This window comes from Cebidichthys violaceus, unplaced genomic scaffold (genome assembly GCF_023349555.1).
Source record: "Cebidichthys violaceus isolate CVI_PGR_0920_01 unplaced genomic scaffold, fCebVio1.0.p SCAF_58, whole genome shotgun sequence".
Taxonomy (NCBI): Eukaryota; Metazoa; Chordata; class Actinopteri; order Perciformes; family Stichaeidae; genus Cebidichthys; species Cebidichthys violaceus.
Window position 1 is genome coordinate 397,501 of NW_027176794.1, and position 22,195 is coordinate 419,695.

Below are 22,195 nucleotides of genomic sequence, written 5' to 3' on the forward strand. Positions count from 1 at the left end.
AGCGAGCAGCTAAAATCAACATATTGCAGTTTACTGTACTTATTCTTTGATATACTATATTTAGCTGTCAACACTGTAAATGTATTCAAGTCGAAGTTTGAATACTTGTGGAAATGTATACAGAAATAACAATTCCTTCTTGGTTTGTTTTCTGGCACCGACTTCTTCTACATGGATGTTAAGTATTAAAGCAGCTGGCAGTCAAGCTGACAGGGATATTGAGCAGTGTATAAAAATGTATTCCCACATGGCATCTTGAGGGGAAGAAGACTGACCCAGATGGGCTGTCTGAACCTTTGTGCTAGTTGTAATGTGTGCAAACCAATACGAATTGTTTGCTGGAGCACCATATAAAAAAAAAAAAGCCTACCACCAGCAGAATGTGGTAGAATGCACACACACACAAACACACATACCTTAAATAATGCAATTGTTGTAAGCCTCGCTACAGAGATTATATCATGAATGAATCGAATGGGCTGCAACGGCAAACATCTATCTGCAGAAGAAGGGTAATGAACCAAGCATGCAGAACGCCCGCCTGCCTACACACACACACACACACACACACACACACACACACACACACACACACACACACACGGAAAGCGACAGTAACCGAGCCAACAGTTGTAATGGAAGTAATGCCAGGGTCATGAGCACTGTAGCACCAAACCCGTCTTTATAATGTCTTTTTCAGCCGACCCATGACAGCAGCTGGCTCCTGTCATCCAATAGTTCCATTAACGCTATGGAGACAGCCGGAGAGCTCGCTAATAAATACACTCGGAGGCCCGTCTCGTCGTGTGGCCACATCATGTAACATAAACCTTGCAGGCCCAACTGTGACCTCGGGGGTCTCTGTGGGTGTGTGGTTCAGCGGTATGCGTTGGGGTGGTGGGGGTGGCGGTGGAAAGCTGACGGGAAGACGTCCAAACATTGTGGTTTGATATGAGTCCAAGCATAAAATGTCTTGTAAGCTTAGCATTATTTAAGTATAGTCTTTATCATCTTCAGCTACTGTTTAATGCAGCTTTATCTTATATATTAGCAGTATTTCAGGTAAACAATTCCTTTTTAAAGATATATATGTTGCTGCATTAAAGGTAACCCTCCTTTGGAATGCCAGTTAGGCTGAGTTTTGACTCATATTTAAATATTCTGTAATTGCATTGTTTTACTTACGACTTGAGTATGACAGTTTACAAACCCTCTCAATATGAGTGTTATTGGTATTGCTGGATCAACCTGGGCCCCTGTTAAACCACCATTCTTCCTGTTTCCATGCTTGAATACCATCTGGCTATTTGATCATAAAAAAACACATTTTAGGAATTATTAGGGTCTTAAAACTAGATTTTAAGTTGACACAGGGACTCTCTTCAAGACATCCTCATGGTCAGGTAATAAATTGGGCCCTAGTTAAGTCTGTAGATATTGTACTTAAGTGCTGCATACTCCCACAAACAATTAAAGTGACGTATGCCAGGAATTTTAGGGTCCCCTGGAGCTCTGAGGTTGGTAATCTCGTTTGGCTTATTGGCCCTAAAAGTCAGACTCTAATTAACAAATCCTACTAATAAAGCAACAGAATATCTACGGATGCAATAGAGCAATAAAACGGATTCATATAGTGATTCATTTTATATCCCCAGGCAATAAAATACCTCACTTGACTCATCACTTGACTATTTCAAAAGGATATTGAGAATTGTGTTGTACTCAAGCTTGAAGCTCACATGTACTGTAAAACGTTGATCAAACTACACTAAACTATGCGTTGACTTGATTTGGTCCTTGTAATGGTGAAAGTGGTCATTTGACAGAGCCACTTAAATTCCCTACTTATCTCCAGTCAAAAATCTGTACGACAGAAATCCACCTTTTCATCCACATTTGACCTCATGACATGTCTCATTAATGGCGATTTAATGTGGATAATTAGCCTGCAAGTGTCACCCGTTGAGCTTCTTACAGAGTTTGACTTCGTCAGGATTGAAGGACATCAAGAGCCATTCATCCTTAAAAAACACCCACAGCGAACAACAGACGCGTCTTTGGCAATTAAACTCACAGAGCCCGAGGAGCAGTTGTCCACCTCGCCGACCTCGTAGAGGACGACATCCTTGATGAACACGGCGATGGCCTTCAGGATGAATGACACAAACAGATGCATGTGGATGTAGTTCCTTGTGCAGTGGAGCTTCCTAGGATGCACAGAAAGAGTCGTGTGGATCGAGACAAAGAGGACAGCACACAAACAATTCAATAAAGTAGGCCCTCGTGTCTATTATCCAATGTCCTTGGGAGTTAATGGCTTAACATACTGTCACAGCAAATCACAGACCGACTCCACTCATTATTGAGCTTATAAGCTCCATTTATCACCGTGTGGGTGGATCTGCTTTAGAGCACCATGAATGCTTTTCTGTGGTCCTTCACTCGCCTCGCCAATGATGACGAGAGAGGTGGGCTTCAAGATGACAAATCAGAAACTTATTGAAATGCTCCAGCATTGATTTCTTAATACTTCTTGACGTCCTGATTACATTATCATACTTGAGACGTTTAAATGATTTGGAGGAAGAGACGGACACAGACGTCTGCAGCTGTGTCAAGGCTGTCACTAGATCAGATCACTTGTTTGTGCTTGTTCTCAGGCAGCACATGTCCAATCACTTCCCCTCAGGAATCATTAAAGATTAATCTTATCTCGCAGCCAGAAAGGCGTATTACCATTCTGTCACAGCAGTTTAAAATGACAATACCTGTTATTTCATTAAATGTACATACATGAAGTACAATGGGCATATCCAATAAATACATGCACACAGTCTCCCATAATACAAATATACATATCATACAAATATGCACCAATTTATGTCAGTTAACACTTTATGTGACTCATTCAGGTCATTCATAAATAATACAAGTTTTTTTTCTTCTGGAAGTATAATCAAAAAATGATAAAAATAAAATCTAAATTGTCACACAGATATACAGAAAAGTACAGAGTGAAATCCATTGTGTCTGCACCTCATTAAGCTTCCCTCATCTTCATCCAACCCTCTGTATCCTCCAGCTTCAATATAGTGGCACCTCATTAGCAGTGTATCACATCTTGTGTGTCTCGCTAATTACGAAGGTCTCCACCTCTAAAAGCAACTGGTGTTGTCTTATAATGTGGAAAGTAAACCACAATAACAAGCGCCACATGTTTTCAGCAGGACTAACTAAAGAAATGCTGAAGGAGAGATTGTATTGAGTGTCAGAAGCTAGTAGAACAAAGGCTTTAGACAGGAAGCGATGTGACATCTGCTCAATAAAGTAAAAGCTTGAATTTTTAATAGATTGGGGCAAACGGACCATCTGCCATTTTCTTGATCCCTACCTGTAATCAGTGGCATCTTTGAGAAAAAGGTGTGACTCTCCACAACACTCCTTAATACCCCCACTATTAAACCCCTCGGCTCCCACTGCCCTGTCGTGACTCTCCTTCTGGCTCAAACCTGTTGGTTGCTTTGATTTCACCTTTTTTTTTTTTTTTTTTTTATGATGACCTTGTCCTGGCCTGTGGCAAACAAAAGTCTCAGGTGAACACACTTTCACAACTAGAGCGGGTCTTTGTGAAAAACATGAAAAGAAGCTCTGGTCAGTGACTTTCAGTGGCAAACAACATAGGAGACAAATGAAAATTCTACAAAAAAAAAAGAAGTAATTTCCTGTTTGCCTCCCTCTCTAAAGAAGGGTATATGGTAGAGAACGGCTGACTGGATAAAAGAATGAAAATGCTTATTGCATCACATTACTTTGGTCTGGAATTCAAGGAGGCGAAGTGATCTAAGAGGATGACTGCACAAGCTAAAGTGTACTTTTGGGGATTTTTTCAGCTGAGCAAATACAAAGTTTTCAGTGACAAAATGCAGCACAAAAGAATAAATATGTGCACAAATGAAGACCATCCATCGATTATTGGACATTAAAGTCTTTTTTTTTTATCTCTTTGTAACATTCTTGGGTGTTCAAAGCTTGAATCTCAGAAGAAGAAGTAACATACAATAAAGATAATTAGGTTACAAGTCATGCCCTGTATATATTGTTTATTAAGTATTTGCTATCCAAAGCTGTGATCTCCGTTATCCCCGACATCAAAACAGTAATGGTCTCCAGGAAGCTTACGATCAATCCCCGACTTGTGAAATATCAAACGTCATTCTCTCTCATCCACTTTAATCTCCCAACCGCTGCAGACATGTGCCATCAAAAGATCGAGAGACTGAATCGCAAGAAAGGATCATCAGGTTTAGAAGTATTTGTTTTTTTCTTTCTGCCTTTCAGTTTAACATAAGCCTTGGAGCTGCACTGATCAGATATAATCAAATCCCAGTTCACAGTGTTTGATGTGCCACACTAAAATGCATTAACTGTCATGTTGTCCATATGCCCAGCAGGCATACCGTCAATGTCATCACGATTTATGGTGAATTGATCATACGAATCCTCTCTGCAGAGTCCTGCAGCGGGGGGGCTGTTTTTGTTCTTTATTCTATCCTTTTATCCTTCTTCTGACCACTTGAGGCAAGGAAACAGGTTTATCTATCAGGAATTATAAAAGCCAATTGTTGAGCAACAAAAGAGTTTAAGAGTTTTCTTTTTTTTTTTATTTCGCAACACTGCAGGTGGCCGCAATTTAAAACCCTCACCGCTGCCAGGTTGCCACAATTTGTGTCGCCATTTTAACTTCTTCTTTTTGTCAAAACTCTGTCAAATCAGAACACACAGACATCACAAATCATCACTTAAATTTAGATTCAATGTGACTTACACGTGGTGAATACTTGTTCATAAATCTGCTTTCAAATCATAGAAAGACGCTCTTTATACTGCAGAAGTTGCCTCGGAATCATCACGTTTTCAAGCTTTCTTCATTGTCAAACTAATCCAGTCAAAGTTGTCCATACATCAGTGAGAACATTGCAAACAGGAACTGCTAACAGATAATTCGGCATAGTTTTAATGGTGCCGATTTGCCTAAATGTGTAAACACACAGTATATGCTAAAAAACAACAACTCCATGGCAATTTTTTTTATAGTCCCAAAAGCATTATGGGAAGCATTATGGGCAACAGGCTATTAAGTAAATCGGTCAAATTCTTGAACAACAAATAAAAACGGTTATATATTTTTAGAACTTGCTCTTCATATCTTACTGTATTTCTACGTACCTGAAGATGCAGAGGATCACAATAGCTGTGGTAAGAGATATGAGGGAAACACTGTGGCCAATGGTGTAGCCAATCTTCACTTGCCAGAAAAACTTGCCCTGAAGGAAAAAAAAAAGTCACAGTTTTGTATATTTAAAAAAAAAAATCTTGAAAAAAGCGTAAGCAATGAATAGTAAAATGTTACTTACACATACTCCAATACTATAATATACTCGACACTGATAAATCACTCACTCACTCAAAGCAGATTTAGTACTTTTACTTTGATACTTTAAGTAAATTTTGCTGAAAATACTTCTGTTCTTTTACTTATGTATGTTTTTAAGAAGATTTACACTTCCACAAACTCTACATGATAACGAAGATCATGTGATATCATTGAAAGGTCCAGAACACCTTCTACTCATGGAGATTGAGGTGAGATTGTTTAGCCTAAACAAAGCCATTTTTCAGACTTTTGTTTTTCTTACAGTCTATTACTGTATTTTACTGTCCAACAACAACTCAAACATCCACTGTGTGATGGGGCAGCGAGTGGACATGGTCTTATATTTATTACAGTAAGTCAAAAGCACTGCCGGGCTCCATACAAATGGACCTGCTGACGTACTCTAAGCGTGACTGATTTACTGTAACAGCACACTGGATTTTATTTCAGCACATGTGGAACTTTTCAGAGTAGCCTCACAATGTTGCTGCCATGGCACTGCATGTTTTGTGCTTGATGAAAATGAGATTAAGAGCACTGCATCCTGGTGCACACTGAGGTATCAAGTATGCAGAAAGACGGACATCGAATCCCTTTTAGTGTACTTCACCAGCCAGGTCCCTCCTGACTTCCTATGTGGCATACTAATGAGGCCGCCTCAGAGCGCAGAGTGCCCACCCAGAAAGCTTTTACCACCTGTAGTTCACATCCACTCTTCACCCTGCTCCACCTCCATCAACACAGACAAGATCAGCTCTCTCTGCATTAAAACTAAACAAGAGCGACATTTGATCTATTTATTCCCTTCCTAACCCTGAAGGCCACATGAATAACCCTGAATTACTCATAGTGCAGATAGTAGAGGCAGGAATTATGAGCTGACTCGGCCTTATCACAAGTGTGTTGTGCTTCAAGTGTGTTGCGCTTCAAAGACGTGTGCCGTCTTCAGCAAACAATGAAGAACGTTGAATTAATTTTAAACAGTCAGAATATATTACTTTTTTAGGACGTGCATTCTTTATTGAGGAGCTTGAAGGAACAGTTCAAGGGTTCAATATCACTGTCTTGTCTGTGGGTCTCACTGGCTATCATCAATATTTTGTAAATGACTCTGGCTCGAGGATATGTGTAATGTGAAAAGAGTCGCTCTGTTACCAACCAACTGATAAGCATCACCTAACTCTGCAGTTCTCCTGCAGCTCTTTCACCCCAGACAGACACAGTTAGTGACTAATTGCTGAACACAGTGGAGCATTTAGCAGCTAAAGAGACAAATAGATCCCTCAGGAGTTGGTGTGGAGAGTAAATGCTGGTCCTGCATATATCAGGTGGCCAGACACCCCTCCAAATGAAAACTAATGTTGCCGCATATCTGCTGGATGTGCATTTTCGGCAACTGTTTGCTCACAAGTTCACCACATCAACCAAAAAGGAGATAATATTTGTGTTGACAGCTTTTTTCCACTGCCAGCAGGCCTAGCTTAGCTAGACTGAAAGCAAGAAGGCTGTCTGCAAATTAAAAAGAACCTACCAATACCTCTAAAGCTACCTAATTAAAATGATGTTAGTAATTTGATTAGTCCATACAATAACAGAATGTAAAAATAACAATTTGTAGTTTTTACAGAAAGTTAAGTGCATTCAATTTCTCTTGGCTAATGGGACAATCAGTGGAGACTCTGCACAGCTAAAATTAGCAAATTGCTGTGTTACATTTTTGTTTGTGTGATTGGAAGCCCCCCCCTCTGTGTGGAGTTTGCATGTTCTCTCCGTGTCAGCGTGGGTTCTCTTCGGGTTCTCCGGCTTCCTCCCACAGTTCAAAGACATGCAGCTTAGGTTAGTTAAGGGCTCTAAATTGCCCATAGATGTGGATGTGAGCGTGAGTGGTCTCTATGTGTTGGCCCTGCGATAGTCTGGAGACCTGCCCAAGGTGTAGCCTGCCTTCTCCCGATGTCAGCTAGGATCGTATAACAGGATAAGCGGTTACAGATAATGGACGGATGGATATAATGTGTTAAATAGTGAGCTTTGAAAAGAGCCATACTAGCCGTTTTGTGCTGTGCTAAGCTAGGCTAATTAAAGCCAGATAGCACCAGCTCTCTATTTAACACACAAGAGCGGTATTGACCTTTTAATCTAACTCTAGACAATAATGCAAATAAGCACATTTCTTACAGTAAATTCTTAAAATAAAACTCAGCGGGAGCAAAAGACATTTCTTTCTGGATGTCTTGAAACTACAAATGTTTTTTGAGTGTTATGCTGTTGTGTTACTTTTATTTTATCAAATCACTTTTTCATTCACAGTTCATAACAAAAAGGCAAACACTGCAGTCGGGACACCAACAATCACCAAACTATTCTCCTGATAGACTCAACAACAACACCCACCCACAGAGAAAAGGAAAGATGCTCTAATTCAATTCTTCCTGCCCACTGGTTCTCCAGATGGTTTCCCACTGTGCTGCCGAGTTCATTCACAATGGGACCATTGGGTATGTACTGTACTGTACTGCTGCCTCTTATAGAGGGACGTGTTTTACTCACATCATCGCTGGTGCTGTTAAGATTGTATCCACAGTTCATGGCAATGTCAATGGGATGCATCTCAGTCCAGCCGTCTGCTGTGCAGGTTTTGGAGAGGTTGCCTGGAGATGGAGATGACATAAAGAGGTCAGAGCCACCCAGACAGTAGATTTCCCCATTTACCTGCTCACCAACTTTGTATGAAATTGGTCCAACACTCCATATACTGCCGTGAGTCGTACTGTGACATTGTCAGTGACCTCATATACTGGGTTGTTGGGTCGCTGCAAAAAAAAACCCCTACAAAACCTCAAACCGATGTGCGACTCTCTCCCGCTAATGTGAGCCATTACTGACTTGTGCATTATCTGTGCCGGCAGAAAGGCACATATAACGAGGACTACTTGAGTACTTTGTAGGCTTGTTTTCTGACGAGCTGGAGTGGGATTTTTGTCCTTTGTATCCAGCTTTTGTTTCAATATTTCCTCTATATATCTATTTATTTTTTACCTTTAATTTAGTTTCTACAATATTTTTCTAATTCTTAACTTAACATTGCTGGCACTTAAGAGTCGTGACCCTCTCTGCTGGTGATGTAATGTGCTTCACATTTCTTCATTTGTATTAATATTCATTCTCTATCATCACGTTTGTTTACAGTCTTTAGCATGTCCTTTTTTTTTTGCTGTATTGCTTTGTTTTCTTTTGCTTATTTTGTGAATAAATTACCTAAACCTCCGTAGTTAAGTAAGCTCTGTAACTAAAATTCAAGGAAAAATTGGTCACAAAAAAGAAAGATACTTTGCATTACTGTAAGAACACCAAGGTTATCATTTCTTCCCCCTGCATTCGAAATAACCTGCTATTTCTCTGCCAAAGACTTACTTTTTGTACTTAATTGCAGGAGTACCGATTTGAGAGAAGAGCACCAGAAATAGTCTGTCATTTGGTTTATTCATGGGATTTATTAATGGTTTATTCATTATTTGTGGGGCACCGGGGGTTCATGTAAACAGCTTATCCCAAGAGACCTCCACCACAATGTGACTGACAGACAAGTGGCTCTGTGTAAACTTAGCCAATTAGAATTAAATGTTACATGCAGGCGATGAGATGTGGAGGGAAGCAGCAGGAGACTGTGTAGAAGCGCTGCTCAGTCAGGAAGAGGTCGTGTGATTGAAATGTCGTGTTTTCTGCAGTCGCTGCTGCGGTTGTATTTGAGTGGCATGCTGGGATGATGCTTGTGAATTCCCCCTCATCTTGTCCTTTATTTAGTCCGCAATTCATTCCTTTATTAACCACTTCCATGGATGTGTAGGTTTGGTCCACACCATATGCTCCATGCCCTATAGGAAAGAACGAGTCCTCCTAAAGATCCTGAATGGAAACACTGACTGAAGTAGATTTTGAAGTCTTTTCAACAGGTTTATTGCTGCATTGCAGAACGGAACAACAACTTCTCCTCAACTCAAGGCCATTTCACAAACAGACTCATGCAACAGCTTTAACAGTTTTACACATGACAATCCTTCACAAAGTCTTGCTTTGTTTTCATGTGCAGAGAGACTATATATAAGAAGTGGACTGAGTCGTGACCCATTGATTTGTGGACTGCCATCTTAAAGTCCTGAGTTTGGCATTTTGACAGTCGCCATCTTGGTTTTTGAAAGTAGAAGTGACACGAGAGATATTTGACATAAACATTTAACATAAATGGAAATTTTTATCCCTTTGGTTCTAACTTTCCTTTCTAGACCACGACATTTACGAATTTGGTCTGAGGAAGATTATATGCTTTTATTTTGTTCTGCTAAACAAATCATGAACATAATTTAAATGTAGTGAAAAAATGCAGTATTCTAAAAATTGCAGTACAAAAAAATATTGTCAAGCCTGCCTTATAAATAAATTGGTACAAAATGATTCCTCTTATTCAGTTTTTAAATAAATAGTTTTAACAGTATCAGAGCAATATCGTCAGCATATAAACATATGCTGTTTGTTCTGCTTCCCATAAACTGTTGATAGAATCTGTTACAGAGAGCAACTCACAATATTGGATCCACAAATGCTAGAAAAGAGGCGAAGCTCACGGCCACACGTCGAGCCATTTGAGGAGCATAAGGACACCCCTCCAAGCTGGGTTACTGTCACCTGAGACAACGTTTCTTTTCACATCAGCTGTCATTAAAAACAAAACCTAGAGGAGAGTTAAGTAAAAGTCAGGTTATTCCTGCTCAAAATCACTCATTTTCATTGATGAGCAGTGGAGGAAACGTTTTTTTTTTTCCACTCTAGTTTTGTTTTTTTCTGACCATCTCTGTGGAAAACCTGTCAATAAATTGAGTGAAACATATCCAGTAGTGCTCAGAGATACAGGAAGGGAATGATTGATTAGACATGAGTGACGACTGCATGTTTTCAGATTTGGCTTCTTATTGTAATGGGTAAAAAGAGCTTTCACGGTATTTGTCTCCGTCTACCTGGAAACTCAATACACAGACGATTTATACAGTTCCCCTAATAGGTTTCTGACAGTTCCAATAGATTCCAATTATGAGTCAATGTACTCTCAATCTACTAGATTAGGAGAAAACATTCACTCAAAAAAAAAAAACTTTTCCATAAGCATTAGTGGTAAAAGGATAAAACTAGAAGAGTCTAAAGCAGCTCTGTAAGGCTGACGACAACATCATCTGACTCACCGGATGTCGATTGCATCAGTCTACCAATGGCCGCCATATCATTCTACTCTTCTTCTCCTGCCTTATCTATTTTGCAAGGGCACTAGTGGTGGAACTAATTACACAGATTAGCGTTAACCATCACAGTGTGAAATAAAGTTTTACTGATGACCGTTATACGGCAATATTCAGTCAAATATGCAATCAGGACATCGGCATTTATGCTTTTCTAGTCGCAGATCTGTGATAATGTTACATTGTAAACAATCAATCCATGTTTATATTGACAGGACAATGGCAGCATCGCTAATGGACAAAGGTTACATTATGATGCGTTCAGGCTCCTGTTCAGTGAAAATGAGAATTGGTCGAAGGTAAATTCTAACTTCATAATGATGTGTTCAAATGTAATCTCGTAAAATGTAGTGTTGGTGAGAAACTGGAATAAATCCAGTTGTTTGAAGGAGATGCTTTCACAACAACATAAATAGATATTAGAGACGGAATTATGAACAGTTTACGACTCCAATCCGTGATACGATCCGAACTGTGAGTTTTATGATCCGTTGCACCACTAAAGGGGACAATTGCTGCAGCCTGTGCTTAGCAGCAACTCAAGACGATTGTAATTGGTTCACAGAAATACAAACAAGCCAGAGCGTTATTTCCGCCTTTACCAGAACGATGTACCTTTCTTTAGCGCTGACACAGCACTGTGGTGACAGGTCTGGATATACAAGGCTAGACAAGTTATAGCTTTGTGCTAAATGCTCACACTTACACTGCCAACATGCTGATCTTTAGTAGGTATATTGTATACCATGTTCACTACTTTAGTGTTAGAATGCTGACAAATGCAAATTAGCAGGAAACACCAAGTACAGCTGAAACTGATAACAGTGTCATTAGTTTTGCAGGTATGTGGTCATAAAGCGAAGTATTTGGACAAATCACAATTTTTGAATCATGTCGCATTAAAAGTCATGGTAACACCAAAGTCATTGTAATCATCCTGTGGGGGACAAGAATGCCATGAAATTTGACGTTTCACTCAAACACAAATGTCAACCCCATGGTACTATAGGAAAAATCAGATGATCACCAGAGTCCTTAGGACACAAGCGTCAGGGGAACATGGACGTCTGTATACATTTCACAGCTATCGTCCCGATACTTGAGATATTTTAGTCTGGATGTTGCTTACATAGCTAAAAAATATGTCTAAAGTTACACTGTATTGGGGATGCTCTTATGGTAAAGTCAAATATTATGGCCTTCATTTTACAGATGAGTAAGTGGATGGATATGTCATGCTGCTCCTTCAGGTCAGATCAGTCAGACTTTACGAGTTTCCTCTTAAACTGGAAATGTCTAAAAGGGGAAAGCTGAGCAGACCTATCAACCTGCCATCAGAGTTTGTGTAGAGATTGCAATTCAGAAATTGAGTCAGAAAGAAAGTGAAAAAGAAAAAAAAAGAGGGAGCTAAACTTTGAGTACAAAAGAGTTTCACTTTAGTTTTTGAGTTTTAGAGAGATTTATCTGAGCTGCAGTCTCCATCTGCGTCTGTTTGTCTCTCCAGCAGAGTTTATGTCAAGCTGTTTCTGTTTCATTATATTTGCCTTGAGTCTGAAGGTGAATTCCTGCAGTATTTGCATGCACCGTCATCCTCTTTAGCGGCGCAGCCTTCACAGGAGTTGATCAAACCTTCCTGAGTCCCTTTTTCCATTATTGAGATTTTAAGAAGCACTCTACTTTTGCAGTAGGTTTCCAAAAAAACTAAAACATATTTTTCTAACATTAAAGTTGTGAGTAACACAAAGACTCTTTTCTATACTATGTAGATGCAAAGCGTAGAACACTCAGACGACAAAGGATGGATTGCTGTGATGTCGGCCTAGCTGAGAAGTTTAACACTAAATGAGACTGGCAAGAAAAACTTTAGTTGTAAAATGGCACAGAAATAACATCGCAACTCAATATGAGGGGAAAAAAATAAATAAAATGTTTTGACAAACAAATGGCCAATGTCCAGGGATGTGTTGGTGAAAAAAATGTATTTGCTTAGTTGCTACCGACAAGTGTTATTGCTAATCACAAAATGCACTATAAATGCAAATGTGACGTATTGCTCAGACCATTAAACACTGTGAGAACACAAAAGTTAAACATGCAAAATAAACAAACTGTCATGGGTTTCCCACTGTACACATAATTTAGTAGATTATGCAAGTATGACAACTAGGCAGTTGTCATCTATCTATTCAGTTCTGCCTCAGTGGTAAATAAAGGCCTCAGAATGATAATTTATGCGTTAATTCTCGAGCTAAATGGAATCCGACAGATGAAAAAAAAGTGTTTGTTCAGCACAAAGTTTTGGAGCTCTTATGGCTCCCAATTAGATAAAGAAATTGTTCTAATTAGAGCCCAAATTGCGTACTCTACTGAGATATACCTACAATACATATCGTAGTAAAAGTGTCCAATTTAAAATCACTATCACAGAGGAGTTTACCAAAAACTCAAACCCCAAGTGGTGATCTATCATCCATCATCATCTCACAATTTCATTCAAAGCATTTTTTTTTCTTCTGTTTTTTGCCATCTTGTTTTTTGGCCTCTTCCATGCTGCCATCAGTACAGTAAAACACATCTTCTATTTGTGAAATGTCACATTTCCCCGTGTCTCCAATTTTCAGTTTCACACTCTGATGCTAATGTGTGTATATGAGTAACACTCCCAGAAGCGGAAAAAAGAAATTCACACCTATGCGTGCACAAATGTCTCTGGGGAGAAAGACCATATTTCATATTTCACTGGCTGTTTAAGAGGTGATGGAGCTGCTTTTTTCATACCAACAGAATATGAAAAAGGTATGCGGCAGCAGCAGCATTTCAGGCTTTGGGAGATTCTGGGATAGAAAAAGAAAAGAAATTATGGAAAAAGTTGCAGTAGAAACTTACAAGTTAATCATGATTTACACCTAATCATCATTTTAAAGAAACAGAAGTATGGTTAAACACTAAAAACATGATGCCACTCTCATGTCCATTAAATATGAGCCCCGTTAGCTGAACAAATAAAAAGGTGAATAAAGACAGTTTATGGTATATACAGCATGAGTTAGCAGCATGTACTCATCATTTTCACAGTAAGATCAAAGAGAAGCTAGGGGAAAAGGGAAAACAATATTTAGGATTAATTCCCCATTTCATTGTATCTTGAGGTGGAAGAAAGTTCAGTTTTGAACTGTGAGAACCAGTAGATGTTAACACAGAGGTGCACAGTAAGAGAAACAACAATGGACAGAGAGGAACATTACAATGTGCATTTACATCAAAGAGTCTGAAGCTTTTGTCTTTCTGCAAATATTACCAATTTAGTATCTTATTCATCTCATTAGAGGGTTGTGTGGTCTGTGCAGTATGTATTCCTCAGTGAGATGACGTCTGTAAGGTAAAAGCCCCATCAGTTATGAATAGTTGGATTATAGCGCAGCTCTCGTTCAGGGGGAAACAATGAGCACTGACACGCTGGGTCATAGAGGCAGAGGCACAAGAGGAGCAGGTAAAAAGCTGGAGGGGAAATGTCCAGAGGTGTTGGAAAGAAGAAATTGATATTCAACAGCAGAGATCTGAAATTGACTCTTGGAGAGGAGGAGAAAGGATCTGAAGGACTGGTTTGGGTCAGGCAGCATCGCAGAAAACTGGAGTTCATGCCGATCTGCACCACGGTCCACCATGATGTGATGTGTGTTTAATTCAACAACCGATATTCAAGTCGAGTTTACAGTCAGTCAACACGGCAGGCAAAACAAACCATCATATTTACTCTAGCTTTTGCTCTTATTGCAGGTTCAGTCTGCAATACTGCCAACTTCATTTTGAATTTGCTTGAAGACGTCTCACTATATGTAGAGCATAAGAGTAGTACAAAAAGAAAAAAAACATCTAAATGGCAATAAAAGATGAGATATGATGGAGGTTTGTTTCAGAGTGCAGCAGCCACGAGGTTGTTCATATGGTCACCCCTTGAAATTGGACAATAAGTGAAACCAGCAGGTGTCTGATGATGGAGGGAATGAGAGGTCTTAGGGCAAATAGCGGCATAAAAGGTCAAATGTATCATGGGGAGGTGACAAAAACATACATCAAAATATATACACTATGGATGAAAAGATTAAAACTACTCCCATGTCTGTACGTTTAATATGAAAGCACAGCCAGCAGCTGGCTACCTTAGCTTAGCACAAAGACTGGAGGAAGAGGGGAAACAGCTAGCCTGGCTCTGTCCAAAAGGAACAAAATCTGTCTTAAGAGCACTGCTAAAGCTGACAAATGAACAGGTTTTATTTAGTTTGTTTAATACGTACAAACACAGCGTGAAAACAACAATTTAAGTTCAGTAGATAGAGATGAGACCTCGAGAGTCAGGTCAGCGATGGATGAAAAAGTCAGGACTGTTTTTACGTAACGCAGCCCAATTTTTTATGAGAAGCCTAAATTGTGTGTTTAAAACAAGGTTAAAGATGGTTGTATGATGCACTAGTGTGGTATTCAGTTCAGGAGTGGTGAGGTGTCTTATAGTGTCTGCCTCCTTCTCATATCTAAAATGATGTTGAGATACAGAAGAAAGAAATCACCATTTATACAAAAGGAGTGAGAAGGAAACGTCTATTTATCAGTAACTGAGCAACGCCAAGCCTATATCACTACCAACGGCCAAAAATGATTTGAAGACGTCATTTGTTGAGACTTCAGGAACTGAAAGTTTCTACCCGCTATAGAGAGCAGCGCAGCATTATGTTGTGATTCATTGCAGCGGTCAAACAGATCGATGGTGACGTCATTTTCTTTTATTCGCCAAGGCTCCAGAGTCAAGAATGGAGGCTGTTGTGGTACACTGAAGAAGCGAAGATAGTCCCAGGTTGCTGAGAGATCAAAATGTTTGATAATGCAGGTATTTGCCATTTGCGATTTAAGTCCTTGAACATTTGCAGGCAATGGAGGAGTTGACGCGGCGAGAGTGACAAACAAGGACACAAGCTTTTCAAAGAAAGGGAGGCAAATGGCAGAAAGGCAAAATACTTAAAGTGTTTTTCTTTTGTATCTTAGGCTAGGGAATCATCTCTCTTCCTGCCCTCTCTCGTTTCAGGATGAGCTGGATTCCTCCCTGTTTTCTTAGACCCCGACTGTAATCTGTGACTGAGTTTACACGCACATGTTTTTAAATCTGGCCCACGTAACCGCTACATACCGTTTACAGTAACTCGGATTAACTATTATCTTGGGTTTGAGGTAGCTGGAGAACTAATAGCACAAATATATTTTATCTCATTTTTTTAATGCACCACACAGTTCATACGGTCAGCTCATATAATTATGGAGGGCGGTCTATTATTCTCGCTCTTTGAATGATGACAAATGTAAAAAGATAAATAAATACCAACAATGTCGTGACGCTCTTCGTGAGACTCATGCATTAATATTGTTCGCCCAGGGCTTTCTGTAGGGTGTCTAATCATGTTCCGATGTCCACAGGAGGTGATGGAAAAACCACCAGTTTGATGACTTTAAAATGTCCATTTGCATGCAAGCAACACATTAAATCTTCAGTCAGTATCTACCCAACGGCTTTATTGTATGCAAATCTACTTCATATCAAAATATAGAAATGTATTGACCAGCCCTGAGCTAATAGCAAAGAAACTGACAGCACAAGTTTCAGTTTTGGCACCTAAAAGTTTGTTTGCCTCAAAATAAATGACTCCACTAATACAGTAGGATTAAATAAGATATTTACACTAAGAAAATTGTCATTTGCTTCATTGAATTTCTTGCTTTTAATTCATTTTACTTTACGTTACTACGCAACATTCATCCAGTTTTGATGAATTATGATAGAAACATAACAGAGAACACGTTCTTCATGCATGTTGCATTTACATTAAGTAAAGGAGGACGCGTTTACCTTTGTGCTCGTCGCTGAAGTAACTGAAGTAAGTGGGGCAAGTTATTGTAACGACCTCTCCGACTCTGGCTGAAGGCCAACAGGCGATGATATCCCACATGCCTTGGCAACCTGCCAGGAGGAGACAGTACCATTAACATGGCATCACTCGCATCATGACGGACAAACACATACATGCTTGAATCATGTGCTCAACACAGCAGTATCTTTTTCAGTTTTAATTCAGAGAGAAGAAGATTATAATAGATATGAGTTTATCCATATTCTCAAATAAAATGGTATTCTTCAAATATCACACAACATGATAACAGTTAAACATAGAAGCACAAACAATAGGTTTACATCCAAAATATACTGCACTTTTATGAAACCACTTCTATTTCTTTGTGACTGTTGTGTATTTCCATTTATTCAAGGCTCATTTTTATAGCTCAGAAAACCTTTTACTCCTTAATTTTATTTTGGTCAAATTTAAGTCCCCAATACTTTAACGCTGGACACCCGAATACATAAACTCTCAAGAAATAGTTATTTCTATGCCTGTTCTCTTTCAAGAACGCGAAGGAATTGCAGGACCATCGCTATATTCAAAATGTTGCATAACCACAGTCTGCGAACGTATGGTTCCTCACAAATGCACACACTGCTAATTCATTTTATTAGTGATGTGACCTGTGAGAGCTACCTTCCTGTTGAGGAAGCAGATAGGGAGGAGAGAGATGAGGGTCATTGCAGAGATAAGGAGGAGCACTGTTTGTGTATACTCACTTAATGCACTCTGCAGTATTTACAGTACCTCGTTTTTTTTAAACGAGCCCATACGGAGATATTACTCGGTACTTCTGAGGAGTGTTTATTCAGAGAAGAGTTCAGACTCTATACTATCTTATATTTTTCCACTTATTCCGGCAGATACAGTACGAACCATGGCTGTTCAACTCTCACTTCACTATGACAGACACTGATGTTATCATTCAATATATCATTAGATATCCAATCACAACTTCCTTCAAGGTTATGTTAATGCTTTAACCTTATGATGTCATGAAGAAATAGTCCTTCCCTCACTGGCTTTAATGGCTCTGCATGCTCACACAGGTGTTTTTAATCACTGTAGCTGATTAGACCTCCATTCAGTCCCACAATAAAATGCTCAACATTTTATAGATGTATATATTACAACTGTGTGACACTACGCCTGTCAGGGTCTCTGCCAAATGAAAGCACTCATTATTCTGCTTTGACTTCAGTTTGGAAGATTAATCACGCTTTTACTTTTAACTACAGCTCCCACAATGCTTTAGGAAATGTAAACAGCGAGTAAAATGTTGCTGTGGAGTTGGTTATTAAGCTGTGGATGACAACTTAAGCCTCTCTTAGTCTGTATTTGTTTCTTTGACACTGAAGAAAACTCAAAAGCGTGATGACTCTCAGGCAAGCTGTGTATTCAGAGCGTCTTCTATTTTTTTCAAGTAGATCTTCAAAAGTAAATATATGTAGAAATCTTTATGCAAATTGTTGCAGTCGAGCGGTAAGGGTTAGTTGTCTTTCACCACATGCAGCATCTTTGCCTCAAACTATTTTTTGTCTGTTAGGGAGTAGTGTGAGAGTGAACAAGGGAGTGATTTTCTCAACAGAGGTCTTAAAATCCGTACAGCAATAAAAATGGTGAAGGTGTAATTTGTCCCATCGTATAAGGTGCAAAAAAAAAAAAACTAACAGAAGAGTTACACCCACACACTTGTGAGAAAAAGTCTCAGAGGCGCAAAAAGTGAAAAAAAGCCATTCTTCAACTCTGACTCTGAAACTAAGACGTGATTGTAATAGTCGTCTACGGTAAAGTGAGCAATTGTATTTCTGCCAGCTATAAGAGTGCTTCATCTATAAACTGCCCCACCGTATTACCTTACCTCACTTCTTATTTCCTCTAAATAGCCTAAACACCCTAAACAGAGCGAGGAAATGTTTTTTTTAAGAATGACCTGAAGAGACGTTCCCAAAGGATGTATCCTCACAGCGCTCTCTCTCCAGCTCGATCTCGTTCACCACGTCACACATCTGCACCGATGACACCTGTGGAAGAGGTAGAAAGCACTTTTAGGTGTCAAGAATCAAACATGCTTCCATCACATCGCAATTAGGCGCTGAAATAATTCATTTTTGGTGAGGTTGAGGCCAGCGGACTGGTTACATCCCAGTGAATATGTGCCAGTAAATATTTTATTCAACATTTCCCTCTAGCACATTCCTGCAGCGATTGCCTCTCATGCCATGTTTTCGTATCACAGCGAACCCCCGGCTAATAATACACAGAAATGTTCTGAAATCCCTCTTGCCTGGCAAATAGATGCTATCATGGAAATGGATTAGGAAGTGGAGAAGGGAGCCACTGAGTAATCTACTGCGATTGTTCATCTGTGTCAACAAAAGGCTGAAAAATGCGGGCTGACAGCCGCATGGCGGAAAGCCGGTGGGTCAATGAAAATGTGTAAGACGAGCGGCGAGGAGCTTGAGAAGGTCAGTGGAGATGAAGAGAGAGAGAGCGAATTCATGAACTCCCGAGAAGGAGCTTTACCCCGCTACCAAAGCTACAACACATACAAGACTCAAGGCAGTAAAAGGTCAAAGAAGAGAAGAGCGATGCAGACAAAAAGCGCATAAGATATTAATACGATTCGTGTTCTGCTAATTGGTCCTCGTAGATGTCTTTATTTGTCTGTTTTATGAGCCGCCGCCGCCACCACCACCACCAAGGTGCAGCTGCCAAACATGAAATGATCCTCATCAATCATCCACAAATGCCCCGTTTAGTACAGGGTTGAGCTCCCAATACACCCGACACTGATGTAAACAGCAGTCTGTAGCACACCGCTCACCTCCGATAAGACAAACACACCAAACAGTCATTAATAAAAAAAAAGGACACCTTTGAGAGCAAAAGCAACGCTCATATTCTTAATGCCTCTCCCAGCCTCGTTGAGCATATGCATAGTAGTGTAGTGAGTCAATGTAATGAGGCAGAATAAACCCAGAAAAACACTTTGCTCATCATTTACAACAAGGAGTAAGTGTACTATCTAGCCAGCCTGTTGTACTTCTTGATATCTTTTGGTGCAGGAATATTTAAGAGCACACAAACACGTCAGCACAAAATAGGATTTCTGCAAGGAGCAGATGATGCAGCACGAATGCAGACACTCAATTCCAACAGTTACACAGTCACCTGACATGGAGAATGTGTAGAAAGGTTGTTGTTTTTTTTAAATCAAATTATTGAAATTCAATTGGTTTTTGTTTGTAAAAAAAATAGACAATCCTGGTAAAAAATAAATAAATATGCAGAATTTGTTACTTTCAGGTCAAATCTGATAAAAGCCCAGTCAAGAAAGATGAATACAAAAAGTCTTTACAGTTTTATTTAATTTTTTTAAGCTCCAACTAAAGCAACAATGTGCAGAAATGTGTGTGGAAACGGGATTACTTCCGATTACTATACGTTTTTGTTTGTAGAAAATCTCATAATTATGATGACATTAGAGTAACAGGAAGGATCTCAACTGCAGATCATTTCCAGTGATTTATTATTAAAATTCAGCTTACAGGCAGGTACAGGTAGACGGACGGGCCGGTTCAAATGCAGGTATACTGGAATAGGTGCAGGTGACCTGGAAAACTAAGGCATGAAACAACGATTTAACTTGGGAACTTTGCAGAACCGAGAACAAGTGGAGACAAACTGGTATATGCACAGCTGGGCTAATTAGGGATAATGGGAAGCAGGTGGGTGGGGGAGGTCAGGCAACTGCAAGGCTGATGAGGAAGTGGGAACAGGTTATTGAAGAGCAGGAGGGAGCGACTGGAGTCAGATTTAGAGATACGAGTGGGGGGCAGGAAGAAGAGTCAAACAAGCAGAAAATGGCCATGAACAAGTTTGGAAAAGCAGATTATGAAACATGTGCAGAGTTTGATACTAGATGTTTTCACGTTCATCTGTTGAAGTTTCTCTGTGCTCAACTTTTAAGTTGTGTACGAACGAGTATGACTTTGTGACATCTAAAGAGAGATCTTGTGTCCAGTGGTTCAACTTTTGAAATGTTTGCATATTCATCCATTCTGGATTTGTTTTTAAGACAGAGGAGTAGAAGTAACTTTAGGAATTTCAAACTATGTAATTGAACTTTTTTTTGCTTTAAACCACCACAACAATAAAAATATAAATAAAAGGTCCCTAACATGCAATTTGTTAGCACGTCCATAAGTGATGTTTCAAACTAATGCTCTTCTTTACACTCATCAGTAACATCAACAGAGACGCCATCTTTTTAAATACACAAGCTCTGGTCACATGACAGTCACGTTATATTAGCAGCGCACCATCCAATCCACACAAAAACGCCCAGTTATGTTGCATATAAGAAAAGCCCATTTATACATATAATATACAAAAATGTAAGGGTAAAGGTAAGAACTGTGCAGTTCATAAGAATAACATCAAGCTGCCATACCTTCTATATACAGTATATTGAATAGGTGTCTCTATATTGGAAATAAGATGTCCCTAAAACATATAGTAATAAGAATCTACAATAAAGAGCCCAAAGATAATCACAAGGAAACAAAATCTACTTCTGTAGTAACCAATGGTACAATAACCTATGAATCCTACACATAAGGGCTTTAGATTTGGCTCAATGTTGGACTGATTTCCTAATATACTGCTGTAGCTAAATCTATTAACCAAACAGCCGAATGAGCTGTTCACTTGCAAGCGTCACAACATTGCATCAAGGGCAACAGTTACCTGTAGGTAAACAACAAAAAGCTATGTCATACCTCCATGTTATTACTTCTCAACACAACATTTCAGAGTCTCAGTCATTGCCTCACTCACTCACTCCCTCCCCCCTCTGATGAGGTCGTCTTGACACTATCACAGCCCACAGAACTTTGCTCACAGTAGTCTTTGCCTGCAACCGATTACGACAGAAAATCCAACATATCCTGAAGTAATAGCAGCAGCACAGGCCGGGAGGCAGGAGATTAATCTGCTAACATTATCTGTGCGGAGCAACACGGACGGAGGAGGAAATCGCATGTTGGTCTTACCTTTGGTAACCTTATTTTTGATTAGCATGAAATTGAATATCAGGCAGCGTAACAACGGAGCACTCAAGACGGGATTTAAGTCTAAAAGGCCCTCAGAGGGGACGGTAATACTTTGTGGTCACAGTGAACTTAAAACAGAGAATGTTCTACAACCTGTTCAACCTGGTCTGTCAGTGAGTTTTATCTCTGTGTGCAATATGATATAACATCAGCACTGTAATCATAATATCAAGTAGAGCTACTGTTACATTATTTAAGTATAAGTTTGATTAATGATATTATAATATATACATAAATATTAATATATTTCTATATATTTTTAATGACAAAATCAAGGAGGGAGACTGCTCCGGGTGCCACATAAGCTCCAGGTTTTTTGGTAGTTTCGTTGATTGCACATTTGTTAGGGAATTTGCACTTTTAAAAAGGAAGGAAGGAAGGAAGGAAGGAGGGTCCTGAATTATTATCTAATCTCAA

The 22,195-nt window shown here is 39.4% G+C and overlaps 1 protein-coding gene across 1 annotated transcript in view; it reads right to left on the reverse strand.

The window, feature by feature from the left end:
* vipr1b (vasoactive intestinal peptide receptor 1b) overlaps positions 1-22,195 on the reverse strand; it is a 34,593-nt gene that overhangs the window by 8,616 nt on the left and 3,782 nt on the right. The window contains exons 2-6 of the mRNA XM_068732350.1: positions 18,595-18,685; positions 16,613-16,723; positions 7,982-8,082; positions 5,227-5,324; positions 2,075-2,207 (exon numbers count right to left, since the gene is read on the reverse strand). Of these exons, the coding sequence (XP_068588451.1) occupies positions 2,075-2,207; positions 5,227-5,324; positions 7,982-8,082; positions 16,613-16,723; positions 18,595-18,685 (534 nt within the window). The remainder of the gene's footprint in view (positions 1-2,074; positions 2,208-5,226; positions 5,325-7,981; positions 8,083-16,612; positions 16,724-18,594; positions 18,686-22,195) is intronic.